The 17,112-nt window shown below is 31.8% G+C and overlaps 1 protein-coding gene across 3 annotated transcripts in view; it reads left to right on the top strand.

Annotated features, from left to right (window-relative positions):
- Nucleotides 1–1,919: 1,919 nt before the first annotated feature.
- Nucleotides 1,920–17,112, top strand: part of LOC145242179 (SMC5-SMC6 complex localization factor protein 2-like) — a 79,079-nt gene continuing 63,886 nt past the window's right edge. The window contains exons 1-4 of one of the 3 annotated variants that reach the window (XM_080105174.1): nucleotides 1,920–2,099; nucleotides 12,406–12,466; nucleotides 15,322–15,387; nucleotides 16,556–16,599. In XM_080105174.1, coding sequence (XP_079961300.1) covers nucleotides 15,374–15,387; nucleotides 16,556–16,599 — 58 coding nt within the window. In that variant the 5' untranslated portion in view covers nucleotides 1,920–2,099; nucleotides 12,406–12,466; nucleotides 15,322–15,373. Of the gene's footprint in view, nucleotides 2,100–5,851; nucleotides 5,955–12,405; nucleotides 12,467–15,321; nucleotides 15,388–16,555; nucleotides 16,600–17,112 lie in introns of those variants that run through there. The other 2 variants (XM_080105172.1, XM_080105173.1) reach the window with 2 other exon arrangements.

Below are 17,112 nucleotides of genomic sequence, written 5' to 3'. Positions count from 1 at the left end.
ACAAAAAAAGAAAAAAAAACAATGTGTTCTTATAAAATAAGGTTTTAAACTTCGGACTTTACAGGTAAATTTCTAAAAAAGCGATTTTTTTTTTTTGTTTTAAATTTGAATATATTATTTATTGACCTTTTCTCTTTAATTTGTGATATATAAAACTCCCCGACATAAATAAATTATTTACTTTTTAATAGACATTTCAAAATGGGTGACACTTGGAGGGGGGCGTGAATTAAAAAAAAAACGTTTGTCTAAAATATTATATTCGGTTTATTGGAAAGAACATAAAATTTCACATTGACTCTGAAAATATCGTAAAAATAGAATCAATAGAAAAATTTTGATAGATTTTTAAAGTTTAAAAATTGAAAAATATTGAGTTCGGAAAATTCATTACTGTTTTTAAAAAAAAAAAAATATTTCTATTACTTTTAAAACAACTGTAATAGTTTATTTTGGAAGTATAATCCATAAAGAAAATAAATAACCCACTTTTAACGGAGAAATTACGAGATTTTTATATTGTATTCGCAGTTTCGTGTTAGGGGTGTCAAAAATTCCTACAAAAATTCTGATACTGCTACTGATGAGCCCAAATGAGGGCGAAACTCGAGTCTTGGACTTCCGGTTCGTTGACTGTCATGGCTCTTGTGAGCTGCTGCGACGTTGCTTCTTGGCTGTGGAATTTATTATATATATATATATATATATATATATATATATATATATATATATATATATATATATATATATATATATATATATATATATATATTATTCGCAGTTTTGTCTTAGAGGTGCCAAAAATTCCCAAAATATTCTGACACATCGCATTTTTTTTTCTTAATGTTATAAAACTTTGTTATATTAAGTGAAATAGCTAAAAAAAAAAAAAAAAATTTTTACAATTTTTAGTAAAATAGAGTTACCTGCCTTAGAATAATGAATTATTCCTATTTACAATGCCTCCCCACGGGACAGAGTTAGACACCAGGGTCGTTTTTTAATGTAGAGAAAAGGATTGTTATTCTGAATTGCCAAATTGGCTGTATAATGATTACGAAATATGTTATATTTGAGTTTATTTTATGACAGAGCAACAGTCAACATCGGGCGGCAGCCTGCTAGTTGGCGCTGTTTTACAGTTTGTAAAGGGAGACAAGTCTCGTTTATTAAAAGATTCGTTCATTTTTTTCATCTCATAATTTAGGACGCGATATTTTAATTAAATCAAAACATTTTAAAAAGCTGCGATGATTTTTTAATGTCACAAAGTTAATAACATTAATAATACAAAACGTAGTCTTAATGCGACTATTAAGAGAATCGTTTTTGTTTTCATATCATAATTTACGATGCTAAAAAAACAACGAACAAACGATATTTGCATTAGATGAAACATTTAAAAATAAAACTGCGGTAACTTTTTTTTAATTAAAAAGGAAATAGGAAGTTTTCTAAAAAATTGTCTTTAACTTTAAAAAATACAAAGGATGAAACCTTTAAAGATGTGGCGACTTCTTTGTTATTGTTACAAAAAAAATGTGACGATAGTTGTAGAGGAATTGTAAAGAAATTTGATAACATTAATAATACAAAATGTAGTCTTTACGCAATTATTAAGAGAAAACCAATGAACCAACACCTGCTACTAATTTCGACATAAGTACGAAATAATGTTTTCACCTGAAATGCGTTCGTTTAAACGATCACCAATGTAAATAAGAACCGATTTTTATTTATTATTTATTTATTCATACGACAGGAATTCTGCATAAGCACTTCTATTTTGCCTATGGTGTCTCTTTTTAACTATAAATTGAAGAATTATATTTCGATCGCAAAACGTGCAAGAAACAATTGCGTTTGTATTTCTTTTATTTATTTATTTATTTATTTATTTATTTATTTTTCGGCTAGCCAATGACGTCATTTCCGGTTTGTCTTTCAAAACGCAACAAACACTTCCTGTTTCTTTTCAAAACAGTATTTCATTCTGCTTTTTTGTCATTATGTTGTTTTTGTTCAATATTTGATTATGAAATGAAATTATGATTACTTGAGCATGGCGGAAAGTTTCAAGTTTAATCATCCTAAAGCAAGTAAGTTGGAGACGTCAATTAAAGCGTTCAGCTTTTCTTCCTCGTAAATGTTGCATTTTTAAAACGTTATCTAATGTTTTAATTTCCTGTTTCATTATTATAAAATAACATTTCTCCGATTAAAACCTAAATTTTGGGTTTGTATTACTGTACACATAGATTCGAAAAAGTTGTCAAAAACACATATATAACAAATAAATGTTATCAAAGGCAAGATAAGTTACTTTTCTACCAAACTGGATATATTTTTCTTGTTTTTATTCAATATAACATGTTTATTCAGCTCGAAAAACATAGTGTTTTGGAAAATTCAAGATGGCGCCTGACTCTCTCTTAACACGGCAAGTTTGGGAAAAGGTGTTATAAATAAAAAAACTAGACAAAATACTGTTAAAAACTCGCTCAATATATGTTACCGTGACATAGGTTGACATATATTCGGCGGCTTTTTAACAGTATTTTGTCTAGTTTTTTATATATAAGACCTTTTCCTAAACTTACCGTGTTAAAGAGAGAGTCATGCGCCATCTTGAATTTTCCAATACACCGGTAAACACTGTATGTTTTTCAAGCTGAATAAACATGTTACATTGAATAAAAACACGAAAAATATATCCAGTTAGGTAGAAACGTAACTTATCTTGCCTTTGATAATATTTATTTGTTATATATTTGTTTTCTTGACAACTTTTTCGAATCTATGTGTACAAACCCAGAAAATCCTTTTAAAATTACCACTAGTATAGGGGGCTTTTGGGGGGGGGGCTGAAAACGAAAGTAATGTTTAAAATTCCAGGAAACAAGTAGTTGCCACGATATGAAGAAATAGTTTCGAAAAGGGGGGATCACCTTTCTATATTGATTTAACGTAAAATGAGCACTCACTTTATGGCCACCTTTTAGTATGGGGGTAAAAAAAAACTTGGAGTTTTCGGGTGTGCTGAAAACGAATATCGCATTTAAATTTTCCGCAAATAAGTAGTTTTTCGGGTATTAAGCAATGTAATTATTTATGTTCTAATTTACTTGCCTCCCCACGAGGGCAGAATTAGACACAAGGTCGGTTTTTAGTGTAGGGAAAATCCAGCTCCCAAAAAGGGGCACTCTCGATAAAAACAAAAATAAAAATTGATCCAGACTAGAAGGATTTCTACTCCACTGATCGAGGTATAAGCTATTTTACCGGCTTAAAACCAAATCGAAATTGTTTCACATGTCCAAGTTTAAAGTCTGTAGACCAAATGTGCTCGATTGTTCGTCCTAAACGCTACGCAATTATGCAGATTGTAGGAAATATGCGTAAATAGAATTGGTAAATATCCAGATACGCTACAACAAAAAAACACCGACGACTAATTTTTTTTTTTTTTTTTTTTTATATAGTTCATTAAGGTCGCTGACAACGAATCTGATAGTCAAACTTGGGGCAAATTTACAGTTTGCATGGTATTAACCCCTGAACCCACGAACTACTTTCCACCATTTTGCAGCTTCCGTTTACGCTACGCGCGTGCGCTGCAGCATAAACGACGCCGGGCTTCCACCTAGCAAACTGCCTTCTCACATGGCGTATCAATCAAAAAAATACAGACTGATATTTTTTAATGGCTTACAATTAAAGAAAAGAACAACAAATTGGGGGACCTTTTTTTTTTGTCTCACGTAGTTTTAATGCGGTTTACAAAAACATAGGACCCAACAATTTTTATGTTTTTCGTTCTTTCTTATGTGGCTTGTTAATAGGTGCTTCTGCAGTTTAGTTAAGCGTTTTTCCGTAAATAACGCGCCGATATTTACCAATTAAAACACGATTTTACATTTTTCGAAGATTTTACTGTTTAAATTAGGGGCGCGAGCGGGGGAGGGGAGGTGTTGTTGGGGCGCTCGAAGATAAGGGTTATTGCGCATGGGATAATAAGTAATCGTTAGTAATGGAGATTTGGTAATTTGGATTACTTAAGGGGGCGGTTTATCAGGAATTTGTTTATGTTGAACTTGAAGACATCCAAGTTGTAGTCAGATGGGAAACAAGCAATTGGAAGAGAGTTCCACAGGCGTGCAGTTGAAAGATAGAAGCTGTGGCTGTGTTCATGGAACCTACGTTTTGATTTAGGGACAGATAAAGAGTGGGGAAAATTATTGACAGTGGTTTCAACTAGACGGGTGTTTTTCGTGAAAGATTGGCGGGGGGGGGGCAGAGATTGGAGCTCAGACGAACTTTACTTAATTATTCATTTTTTATGGTTTCTTATGGGATGATAGATTTTATTTAACTATTATCATACTCAATTCTATGGTGCTTATGCAGAAAGTGATATCCGCGCTATTTTTTAAATCGTATTTCCACGTTTAATTGAAGTTTTATTTTTTTTTATTCAATTGTAAGGTTAAAGTACAGAATAGGTACAAAACACCCTCCTCTCCCCATGTTAAGAATGGCTCTTTAAATAATAACGTTATTATTTCACCACGGATCACTTTCTGCATGACGCATGAGTACCAAAAAACAACGTTATTTACTTAATTGCCATGTCGTAGTTAGTAACATACTGCATTTATTACATAAAACTTTCACGATTCAATGATCCGCTATTATTGTAACTTAAACAAGGGAAGTAACTCATAGTTTGGAATCTGTTTATTATTTAAGTATAACTTGCAGTTTCTTCAAAAACTATTTTAATTAATAATTTCTATGTTATCATTTTTCGTAATTTTTGGTTATTTTACTAATTTCGACATGACAATTAAGTACCATTGATTTTAATTACAATTCAATCTTTTAATTTTCATTCTTATTCCGAATAAGTGTCGATTTTTTAGTTTTGTTTTTTAATCAAGCTGAACGTTGGACTTGCACCGAAAAAATAAATTAAAACAAATATTTTAGAATTTAGAATAAATGCTCAGTCTTGCATATAAATTTAACGTAAAATGATCCCCCATTTCCGGACCATTCTAGTTTTTAGGGCAATTTACCAAAAACAAGTTTTCAAAGAAGCAAAGCCATATGAGGTAAATTTTGACCCCCTTTTTTTTTTTTTTCAGGAGGTGGGGATTGATGCTGAAAAGTTAGTAAAGCGAAAGTTAGCAAAGCTTAGCTTCTTCACCTCTTAAAAAAAAATATATCTTAAGCCTACTATTAACCCGAAGTACAAATGGCAAAACTCTCTCCCTAAACAAAAATTCCTTTAACTTTACTACTCACCCTAAGTCCAAGTGTTAAGTCTCTCCTCTTTTAATTTTCAATAGAAAAATGTTGTAAAACTACATATAAAGGTCTAAAAAGTATGATTAACTGCCCTAAAACTCGAGAATGGCCCACAAATGAGGAGTCATTTTACATTAAATATATATGGAAAATTGATCTAAAATAATTTGACTTTTCGTGTGTTTGGTTTCCCTACTTTTTATCATGCTGTGCTGCTCACCTAAAAAAATGATTTGATGGGGGGGGGGGGGTCAAAGCAAAGGGCGTCTGTTACCTCATGCATATGTTGGTAGGGTTCCAGTCCTTACATTTTCTTCTTTATTGGGTGGGAAGGGGGAATGCAAATCGGGGGGGGGGGGATAAATTAAAATTAGACAATATTTACGAAATATTAGAAGAAAAGGTAAAACAGTAGTGAAAAACGATTTTGCTAAAAAATAGAATTAGAAAAAGGTGGGTGATGTTGTTTATCCGAAAAATAAATAAACTGGTAAAGGAATTGACGTTTCTGCAAATTCCATAAATCGTCAAAACTCGGGAATTTTTTTGTCATTATGTTGTTTTGGTTCAATATTTGATTATGAAATGAAATTATAATTACTTGAGCATGGCAGAAAGTTTCAAGTTTAATCATCCTAAAGCAAGTAAGTTGGAGACGTCAATTAAAGCGTTCAGTCTTTCTTCCTCGTAAATGTTGCATTTTTAAAACGTTGTCTAATGTTTTAATTTCCTGTTTCATTATTATAAAATAACATTTCTCCGATTAAAACCTAAATTTTGGTTATTTCGATTCTTATTTAGAATTAAACCTAATTTTGGTAAAGGTGTAGTATCTTTCCAGTTCCACGCTCAAGAAATTCTTTAAAATTGCCACTAGTATATGGGGGTTTTTTGGGGGGAAGGGGGGGGGGCTGCTGAAAACGAAAGTAATGTTTAAAATTCCAGGAAACAAATAGTTGCTACGATATGAAGAAATAGTTTCGAAAAGGGGGGATCATTTTTCTATATTGATTTAACATAAAATGAGCACCTACTTTATGGTCACCTTTTGGGAGTGGAAGTAAAAAAAAAAACTTGGAGTTTTTGGGTGTGCTGAAAACGAATATCGCACTTTTATTAAATTCTTAGATGACTATTCTGCATTTGTACTCCTGAACCTTGTGCTAATTTATCTTCCTCCGAAAGAAAAATAGATTCTACCTATTTTTGCAAACAACCTAAAAGGGTTTGTGATAAAAGCAGGTAGCCATAAAACGAAAAAAAAAAAATTCAATATCTTATTTGGAAGGTAGGTCAGTTTCGCATACGGCACAATCACGTTGAGACACCGGTTCTCGATAGATCACCGAAGTTAAGCAACGTTTAGCCTGGCTAGTACCAGATGGGTGACCATTTGAAAAGGCTAGGCGCCGTATGTGCCTTCTGGAAAGATTGGGTGTGGGGCCAGCACCCTCACCCCAAAAAAAGGACTCCTCACTACTAAAGCATCTACAAAAATTGTGGATGGCTTATGCCCCTCCAGGGGCTCAAGGCTATGGATGAATGGATGGCTAGTTTCGCATATAAATTAACTGTAAAATGATCACTTGCTTCCAGATCAGATAGTGTTTTACAAACATATAACCAAATATAATTTTTGGATGGGTGGGAGATAGCAAATCTTGCGCATTTTTTTTTTTATTATGTTGAACAAAAAATGGCACGTGTTCTTGCAGCCAACCTTTGATGATCCTATTTCAATTTGTATTTTTAATAAAGCAAAGTTTATTTGTTTGATTCCCAAAATTTGGTCGTAACATGTGTATGCTACTGTAACATGTCTGTAGGGAAACACATGACTTACCTAACTAACACGTGTGCATAATTCAACGGGTCGGTCATGGAATGAAATGAATGAAGAAGAAAGAAACAAAAATGGCTACCTTATCTCTTTATATGCCTGCAATGTTATCACCTGATATGCAGATGAGATTCTCCTGGTTGGAGATAAAAGAGGGTTGATTTTTCAGAGAGACGTTCATTTTGAAGTTGAATTTTGAAGAAGTAAGTTCAATCAGCAGAAGTGCATTTGCAGTTGAGAGAAGGTGCATTATGTATACAGATGTTTGGAAGTTGGAAGTTTGGACAACAGTGTCAAACTTAACCAAGAAATTGATATGAAGGGCAGAAGAAATAACACTCGAGTTATTTAATTATAATGTCTATCATACAACTGTAACATATTTCATATGCGAGAAGTTCTTTGAAATTCAGTTGCCAGAATTCTTGAGAACTCTATTTCACCAAAAGAAAAATAAACGTCATAAAAACATGAACCAAAAATTAAGTATCAGATCAGGTCTTAGTGTTGTTTTATATGCCTAGGGAATTTTAGTTGGGTTTTCAGGCTTATTATAAAATTTCAGTCATCTACAGAGGATTTTCCCCTCTTCCGTTTACATGTCTTGAATTCAATCTTGATAAACTTGATAAAACTCCAGGTCTTTCCTGGCTGATTTTTATTGACCTTTACTGTTCGCGTCATGTCATTGGTTATTACTTCTACAACATGATCATGTCATTCGTTATTACTTCTACAACATGATGATGTTGTTGGTTATTACTTCTACAACATGATGATGTCGTTGGTTATTACTTCTACAACATGATGATGTCGTTGGTTATTACTTCTACAACATGATGATGTCGTTGGTTATTACTTCTACAACATGATGATGTCGTTGGTTATTACTTCTACAACATGATGATGTCGTTGGTTATTACTTCTACAACATGATGATGTCGTTGGTTATTACTTCTACAACATGATCATGTCGTTGGTTATTACTTCTACAACATGATGATGTCGTTGGTTATTACTTCTACAACATGATGATGTCGTTGGTTATTACTTCTACAACATGATGATGTCGTTGGTTATTACTTCTACAACATGATGATGTCGTTGGTTATTACTTCTACAACATGATGATGTCGTTGGTTATTACTTCTACAACATGATGATGTCGTTGGTTATTACTTCTACAACATGATGATGTCGTTGGTTATTACTTCTACAACATGATGATGTCGTTGGTTATTACTTCTACAACATGATGATGTCGTTGGTTATTACTTCTACAACATGATGATGTCGTTGGTTATTACTTCTACAACATGATGATGTCGTTGGTTATTACTTCTACAACATGATGATGTCGTTGGTTATTACTTCTACAACATGATCATGTCGTTGGTTATTACTTCTACAACATGATGATGTCGTTGGTTATTACTTCTACAACATGATGATGTCGTTGGTTATTACTTCTACAACATGATGATGTCGTTGGTTATTACTTCTACAACATGATGATGTCGTTGGTTATTACTTCTACAACATGATGATGTCGTTGGTTATTACTTCTACAACATGATGATGTCGTTGGTTATTACTTCTACAACATGATGATGTCGTTGGTTATTACTTCTACAACATGATGATGTCGTTGGTTATTACTTCTACAACATGATGATGTCGTTGGTTATTACTTCTACAACATGATGATGTCGTTGGTTATTACTTCTACAACATGATGATGTCGTTGGTTATTACTTCTACAACATGATGATGTCGTTGGTTATTACTTCTACAACATGATGATGTCGTTGGTTATTACTTCTACAACATGATGATGTCGTTGGTTATTACTTCTACAACATGATGATGTCGTTGGTTATTACTTCTACAACATGATGATGTCGTTGGTTATTACTTCTACAACATGATGATGTCGTTGGTTATTACTTCTACAACATGATGATGTCGTTGGTTATTACTTCTACAACATGATGATGTCGTTGGTTATTACTTCTACAACATGATGATGTCGTTGGTTATTACTTCTACAACATGATGATGTCGTTGGTTATTACTTCTACAACATGATGATGTCGTTGGTTATTACTTCTACAACATGATGATGTCGTTGGTTATTACTTCTACAACATGATGATGTCGTTGGTTATTACTTCTACAACATGATGATGTCGTTGGTTATTACTTCTACAACATGATGATGTCGTTGGTTATTACTTCTACAACATGATGATGTCGTTGGTTATTACTTCTACAACATGATGATGTCGTTGGTTATTACTTCTACAACATGATGATGTCGTTGGTTATTACTTCTACAACATGATGATGTCGTTGGTTATTACTTCTACAACATGATGATGTCGTTGGTTATTACTTCTACAACATGATGATGTCGTTGGTTATTACTTCTACAACATGATGATGTCGTTGGTTATTACTTCTACACATGATGATGTCGTTGGTTATTACTTCTACAACATGATGATGTCGTTGGTTATTACTTCTACAACATGATCATGTCGTTGGTTATTACTTCTACAACATGATCATGTCGCCAACAGTATCAACCATCACTCAAAAGCTTTGGAATAAGCGCTTAGGATGTGATGTAAATTTCCTTTCCTTGTCACATGGTTTTCTATTAGAATTCTTGGCCTTATCCTATATTTGTGGGTTTCTTAGGCTTGGCAGTATGTTGTACATCAACTAAATTAGAAAGCAAATCTTGTTAAAAACTTACTGATTGCTGAGATCACTCTGACTAGGTAATGGAAATGACATCTTTTTCCTTTGGCTGTGTTGATTTGTGGAAGGGAGATAACCCAATCCCATTTTGTCTTTAGCTACTGATTCTAATATAACTTAATACTTAAGCCTCTCTTCTAATACTCACAACTCTCTCTCTCAGCATTCCATTTCCTGCCTGATCTTTTCTGAATTCCAACTGCCACCAATTTGGGATTTTTCGATTCAACATATTGCAGCCTTTCTCTTGTTTTGATTATTTTGAATTCTTCTTTAAGGATGCTGAAGGGAAGATGCCACACATTGTTGTTACTTTAGAGTATTTTAGCACTTCAAGCCATCTTCTCGGCCAATTAATAATTGTTCTGTTCAATCTTTTCATAGTATGAATTGAAAAATCATAGAAGGGCAGTGGTCATGATATCCAGGACAATACTGTATGCTGAAAGGGGCATGCTTTAAAACTCTCTGGCGGCCCGGATTTATCTATCTTGGTCAATCACTCAAGATCTTTTATAGTTTGTCGGATTGGATTGTGGCTGCATCCTTAGGGTTGCTGTTGAAGATTTTGCTCAAGCTCTCAACAGGTTTTTCAGTGATGGTTGATATTTTTGCTTCTCTGATCAAAAAACTGGCTTTTTTCATGAGCTTGCTTTTCTTCAATACCAGTGACCTCAAGTTTACTTATTTGAAATTTATTCTGGCTCATGTCATATTCTCTTCAAGCCCATTCAAAACCCATCTACCTCTTACGACTGATGTCCTCGACATGATTAGATCATTTATGTAAGCTCTTGGGGAAGGGGGGGGGGTCTGACATACTTCTGAAGTAGATGGTGGACCTCGGCATCCCACCTCAGCTGCTTTAACCAGCATGTTTATGGCTAACAAGAAGCAGACAGTGTACAACTGGTAACGATAGCTTTTTCCAGCTTTTATCTTTCTGATGCTGTTGTTTCAGAAACTACTCTTTGTCAGAAATTTTTATAGTAGTTATTAGTTTAGAACTGTTGAAGACACATGATGTCTTTTAAGGGTTTATTTCATCAGTTTGCATGACATGGACCCATAGGCATTTGTGATGGCCAACAATGAAACTTATTTTCCTTTGACTCTCTTAAGAGTTGTGTTAAGATTCCTGTGTGTTCCAGGCAGATTGGTATACCAGTGACCTCGTCTTTCTGGATTGATGTATCAATGTAGCTATTCTTGAGAAGGAAATTCGAAAGGCATCTTGTTAATGGCCCAAAGAAGATGTCGCTCTTAGTAATAAGCAAATAAATATGGAATTGGCACAGCATCTTTGATGATTCTTCTTTTTGAAAAATTTGTGTGCACCATTTGTACACCAATGTAAAATACCTCACTCTGACCGGGTGCTGAGGTAGATCTCGATTCTCTCGTAACTTCTTGAATAACTCCCTAGATAGGAAGTCTTGTCTCAAATAGGTGAACTGGTGGTTGGTGAAGAATCAAAAGATTGTTTGCATCAAATGCTTGTTCCTTTTCAAGCTCTAACATGGAATTACAGAGAAGTGTTCATTTCTCCTTTCAATGCTTCCAATTGCTCACTGCACTTCTAAGAATATCTTTGTGAAGTCAAAAGGGTTCCTCAGAAAATTGTCTCTTTTCTTTGACCTTTCTTTCCTTCTCCTTTTATGCCACTCACCTCAGGATTTTTAAAATTTTGCTGAGTATTTCCCACGTTTACATGACTGATGTTCCTCTCTAGCTGCAGTTTTAAAGAGTTTTTTAAAAGACTTTATTTCCTTTCTCATTTCTTTGATTTTATTTGCCCTATGTTTGCCAATATAGGGTGTCTTTGGCTGTTATGGTTCAATGTAACCTGATCTCTCTGCCACCATGTTATTTTTGCCATAAATTTTAGTCATTTGTCTATATATCTCTGAGTTGATGTCTTGCCAGGCTTCCTTGTTGTTCGCTGGGCCCACTTTATCTTCTTTTGTGATTCTGTGCCCTGATTGGGGAGGGCTGTAGTTTGGAAGGACTGGCCCTTGGGATGTGATTTCTCTTCTCGTACCAACTCTGTTATATTAGAACTTATACCTGCATATTATTCTTGGTTTCCTTCCTTAAGATATTTCAATTGATTGTGGTGAATTTTTAAGCTGCTTTGATTTTGTGTGTGTTTCTGCATCTTTACCTATTTGTTGTCGATAGAGTAGTTTCGTCCATTTCCGTTAAATCCATCCTGTTGGGGATCTCTTCCACCCCCTTCTTCAGATATATATATATATATATATATATATATATATATACAAAATATAAACAAAAGTGATATAATTCAGGGATGAGAACAAGAGATTTTAGAACTCATCATTTTCTCAAGCAACCCTCAGATACATGTTTCACTCGAACAAAATAAATTGGATATAAAATTCATCATTCAATTTTGTAAATAAATGTTGAAAATTTGAAAGTGTTTTAAAGTGAACATTTAAATACATTTCTTTTTTTCTTGCCTACAGGCTATCAGATAATTGAAACTTGGAATAGCAAACAAGGTGACTTCACACTTCAAAATAAAAGGTAAATTAATCTCTAACTTTGTTTTGTATTTGTAAGTATCTCAAACCAAAGTTTTTTGTTTTTTTTTTCTATTTGGTCTAGACACTTTTTATACGTCTACATAGATAAACAATGATACAAAATTCATGTCAGTAGCCACCAAATTATGACAGTTAAATTTAATGACAATGTTTTAGTGGGGTATAACTATGTAAAAATCAAGAGTTGAGTCAAACATGCCTGGCCATCTTCTAACTCAATACCAAAAATATTTGGAACCTTGTACTATGCCTAGGATCTCCAAACTACAGTCCACGGGCTAAATCTGGCCTGCTAAAGTTTTTAATCTGGCCCATGGAGCTTTTATAGAAAATTTAAAAAAATATATATATTCAGAAAAAAAAATTTTAAATGAAAATATGTAGAAAATAGTGTGATCGTTTTTCTTTTTGTTCAGAAAATGATTAAAAGAATGAGGTTTTGGAAAACAAATTTCACTAAAAAGCAAAATTAATGAACAATATAAAACACGTCCAGGACATATTTTTAATTTTGCCTGTGTCGCTTTAAAAATTCAGCAAAATTTGTGAAACCCCTGTACTATATAAGTCTATAGTATATATGGTGAGTTACAGTAAACAGATGTTTTTAAAAAAAAGCAATTCAAAATCAATACCTCACTAAAACATCCATTTCCTGTGACTCATCCTGTTTATTTATATATATATACATATATATATATATATATATATATATATATATATATATATATAAAGAATTACAAAGATAAATATAAATATTTTAAAATTGGAACTTCTCAATACAATAAAATGTTCAACATACACTAGTTTCTTACATTTTTTTAATATATTTTCAAATTCATACTAACCAGTGATGCATTTATCCTAATGTTTATCTTCTGATGAAAAGAGCTTATCTTTAAAAATCCATGGGTTAAGGATTTTCCATTATTATAATTTTTTGTTTAAATTTTTCACGGCTCAATAAATATTGTAACTTGTTCAATTTTACTTTACATCATCTATTTTTCCTATCTTTTATATTTTTATATGTGTAAATATTAGTTAGACCACACTGTAAGACCACTCAAGATTTATTAGCTGTTAATCTATAGACATAAAAGCTAACTGACCATGACAGCCCACCATCTGGAATGAGCATAACTTTTGTAGAATCTCCAGTGATTCACAATCACAGTAGGAAACCTTACCTAAAAGAGACAACCACTTTAACAAGTGGAGAAATCACACTTTGACTGATTAAATCCGAAGCTAGATATTTTTTTACATCACAATTGTATATGCACCTTATAAAACGTGCATCATCATGGGTGCTGTTTTACAATTTTTCATTGTGCTGAGGGAGACGACTAATGCTTAAAATACATTACCATAACATTAACTTTTTAATTAAAAAAAAATTGTCGCAAAAAATGTAGAAAAATTTGCCGCAGCTTCTTTTTTAAATGTTTACATTTAATGAAAATATCTTTGGTTCATTGTTGTAAATTATGAGATAAAAACGGAAACGATTCTCTTAATAGTCGCATAAAAACTACATTTTGTATTCTTAATGTTATCAACTTTGTTAGATTAAAAAAAAAAATTTGTCGCAGCTTTCTTTTTTAATGTTTTGATTTTTATAAAAAAGTATCGTCCATTTGAATGTCCTGAATTGTGAGATGAAAAAATGAACGAATCTCTTAGTAAAAGAGAGTTGCCTTGATCAGCACAATGACAAATTGTAAAACCGTGCCACATCATACATTTTTACTCCGAACCAACATTGCTGGTCGATTTTCATTTGAAAATTGTAAAGCTAAAGAATTATCCTTCAAATAATATAAAGCTGGTGCTTCCAGATCAGGCTGTCTGAAGATATCAGCTTCCTGATTTAAGGTCCTGGATATGACCTTAAACTATATCCAGTGGTGAGGCCCTAGCTTGCGGGCTTTGGGGAGCATGGAGCCACCCTTTAATTACCATTGCTCTCAGGTCCACTCTGACCCGGAGTGGTAGTACCTGTTAGGGTCCCAACTATGGGTTAAATAGAAACAACAAATATATTCTATTAAACTTTTTCTTCAAAATCTTTGGATTCGGCATTAAATAACCCGAAAAGGGTTGATATGCCGTAAAACAGAAACAACCAACCAACCAATCCTGATTTAAATGCACCAAACGTTGATGTTTTTTTCCTTTAACTTTTCAAAATTCAATCATATTCTGCACACCCAATAACAAAATATAATTTTTCGCTAAAGAAAAAAAAAACTAAACACCATAAATAAATATTTAAAGCTATGCAGAACTTGTAGCATAAAAACTTTTACCAAAACGATTGAACCCAAAAAAGGGTTGATATGCGATAAAACAAAACAATCAAACTAAACACGTAACAAGTAAATATTTAAAGAATTTTATGCATAAAACTTTTTTTTCTTCCAAAATTACCAGATTCAGGATTAAATAACCAGAGAAGAGTTGATATGCTATAAAACAAAACAACCAAACCAAACACCATGAATAAATATTTGGAAATATAAACAACTCAAAAAATAAAAACTTCTTTCCAAAATCACTGGATTTGGCATTAAATGACCCAAAAAGGGTTGATATGCCATAAAATAAAAAAAAAGACAATAGAAAACATTTTGACGATGTGTTTTCATTTGTGTTCTGCGTTTTTAAATTTAGAAGCAATAAAATGTCTGAATTATGCCTTAGTCATTCTATTTCATTTTCTATAGAAATCTCCATGAGATTTGCCATCAACATAATTTTAGAGTTGTTTTGCGAAATAAAAGAAATCAATGGTTTATTTTCTATTAAACAATTCTTTATTTCTATTTGTAGATTTCATTCCCCAGATGTGCAATATTTAATGACAGAAAACTAAAAGCTAACCATGGCTGCACAGAAGTAAGTATGAATATTTTAAGTTATTCCTTTTTTTAAAGTTATTCCTTTTTTTAAAGTTATTCCTTTTTTTTAAATTATTCCTTTTTTAAAGTTATTCCTTTTTTAAAGTTATTCCTTTTTTAAAGTTATTCCTTTTTTTTAAATTATTTCTTTTTTAAAGTTATTCCTTTTTTTAAAATTATTCCTTTTTTAAAGTTATTCCTTTTTTAAAGTTATTCCTTTTTTTTAAATTATTCCTTTTTTAAAGTTATTCCTTTTTTAAAGTTATTCCTTTTTTAAAGTTATTCCTTTTTTAAAGTTATTCCTTTTTTTAAAGTTATTCCTTTTTTAAAGTTATTCCTTTTTTAAAGTTATTCCTTTTTTTAAAGTTATTCCTTTTTTAAAGTTATTCCTTTTTTTAAAGTTATTCCTTTTTTTAAAGTTATTCCTTTTTTAAAGTTATTCATTTTTTTAAAGTTATTCCTTTTTTAAAGTTATTCCTTTTTTAAAGTTATTCCTTTTTTAAAGTTATTCCTTTTTTTAAAGTTATTCCTTTTTTTAAAGTTATTCCTTTTTTAAAGTTATTCCTTTTTTAAAGTTATTCCTTTTTTAAAGTTATTCCTTTTTTTAAAGTTATTCCTTTTTTAAAGTTATTCCTTTTTTTAAAGTTATTCCTTTTTTAAAGTTATTCCTTTTTTTAAAGTTATTCCTTTTTTAAGTTATTCCTTTTTTAAGTTATTCCTTTTTTAAAGTTATTCCTTTTTTAAAGTTATTCCTTTTTTTTAAATTATTCCTTTTTTAAAGTTATTCCTTTTTTAAAGTTATTCCTTTTTTAAAGTTATTCCTTTTTTTAAAGTTATTCCTTTTTTTAAAGTTATTCCTTTTTTTAAAGTTATTCCTTTTTTAAGTTATTCCTTTTTTAAGTTATTCCTTTTTTTAAAGTTATTCCTTTTTTTAAAGTTATTCCTTTTTTTAATTTATTCTTTTTTAAGTTATTCTTTTAAGTTATTCTTTTAAGTTATTCTTTTTTTAAGTTATTCCTTTTTTAAAAGTTATTCCCTTTTTTGAAGTTATTCCCTTTTTTAAAAAGTTATTCCCTTTTTTAAAGTTCTTTCTTTTTTATAAGTTATTCCTTTTTTTTAATTCTGTTTTTCAAATCATCTTAATATTATTTTATTACATTTTTTAGGCAAGTGACATTAAAGAAATATCTTCGGGTTCTACTTGACCGACGTAAGTAGATATACAATTTTTTTATATCTCATCCTTTTTACAGGAATTATAGCATTTTCATTTTATCCTCACCATTCTCTGGTGCTCCCAGCTCAGGCTGTCTAAAGATACCGGCTTCCTGGCTTAAATGCACAAAAAATTGAGGGGTTTTTTTTTTTGGTGTTTTTTTTTCTTTCTTTTTCTACAAAACTCCATCATTATCTCCAAAGTCGACTTTCTTTCCCTTTCTTTCTCTCTTTTCTTTGGCTCAGTCAATAGGATATTAGAATATGCAAACTGGTCCCCTACAGAAAGTAAAAGTCCCTCAAGAAATATAAAAACAGTTTTGGGTCAAATTCATTTTCTGAACCGGATTTGGCGTATATAATCTCCAAACTGTATTCAGTATAGGGTCTTTTATGTTTATTAATTGTTAATAGTTTTATTCATTTATTTTTTTAATTTCACCTTCTTTGCCCTCCCCTCACCTCGGAAACCCAGCAGTGGGAAATGTTGGGGAAAATCCATTCGCTG

Source organism: Euprymna scolopes, chromosome 21 (assembly GCF_053919585.1).
Source record: "Euprymna scolopes isolate OS-2025 chromosome 21, ASM5391958v1, whole genome shotgun sequence".
NCBI lineage: Eukaryota > Metazoa > Mollusca > Cephalopoda > Sepiida > Sepiolidae > Euprymna > Euprymna scolopes.
The sequence above is the reverse complement of the archived record's forward strand: the minus strand, read 5'-3'. Positions and strand labels throughout refer to the sequence as shown.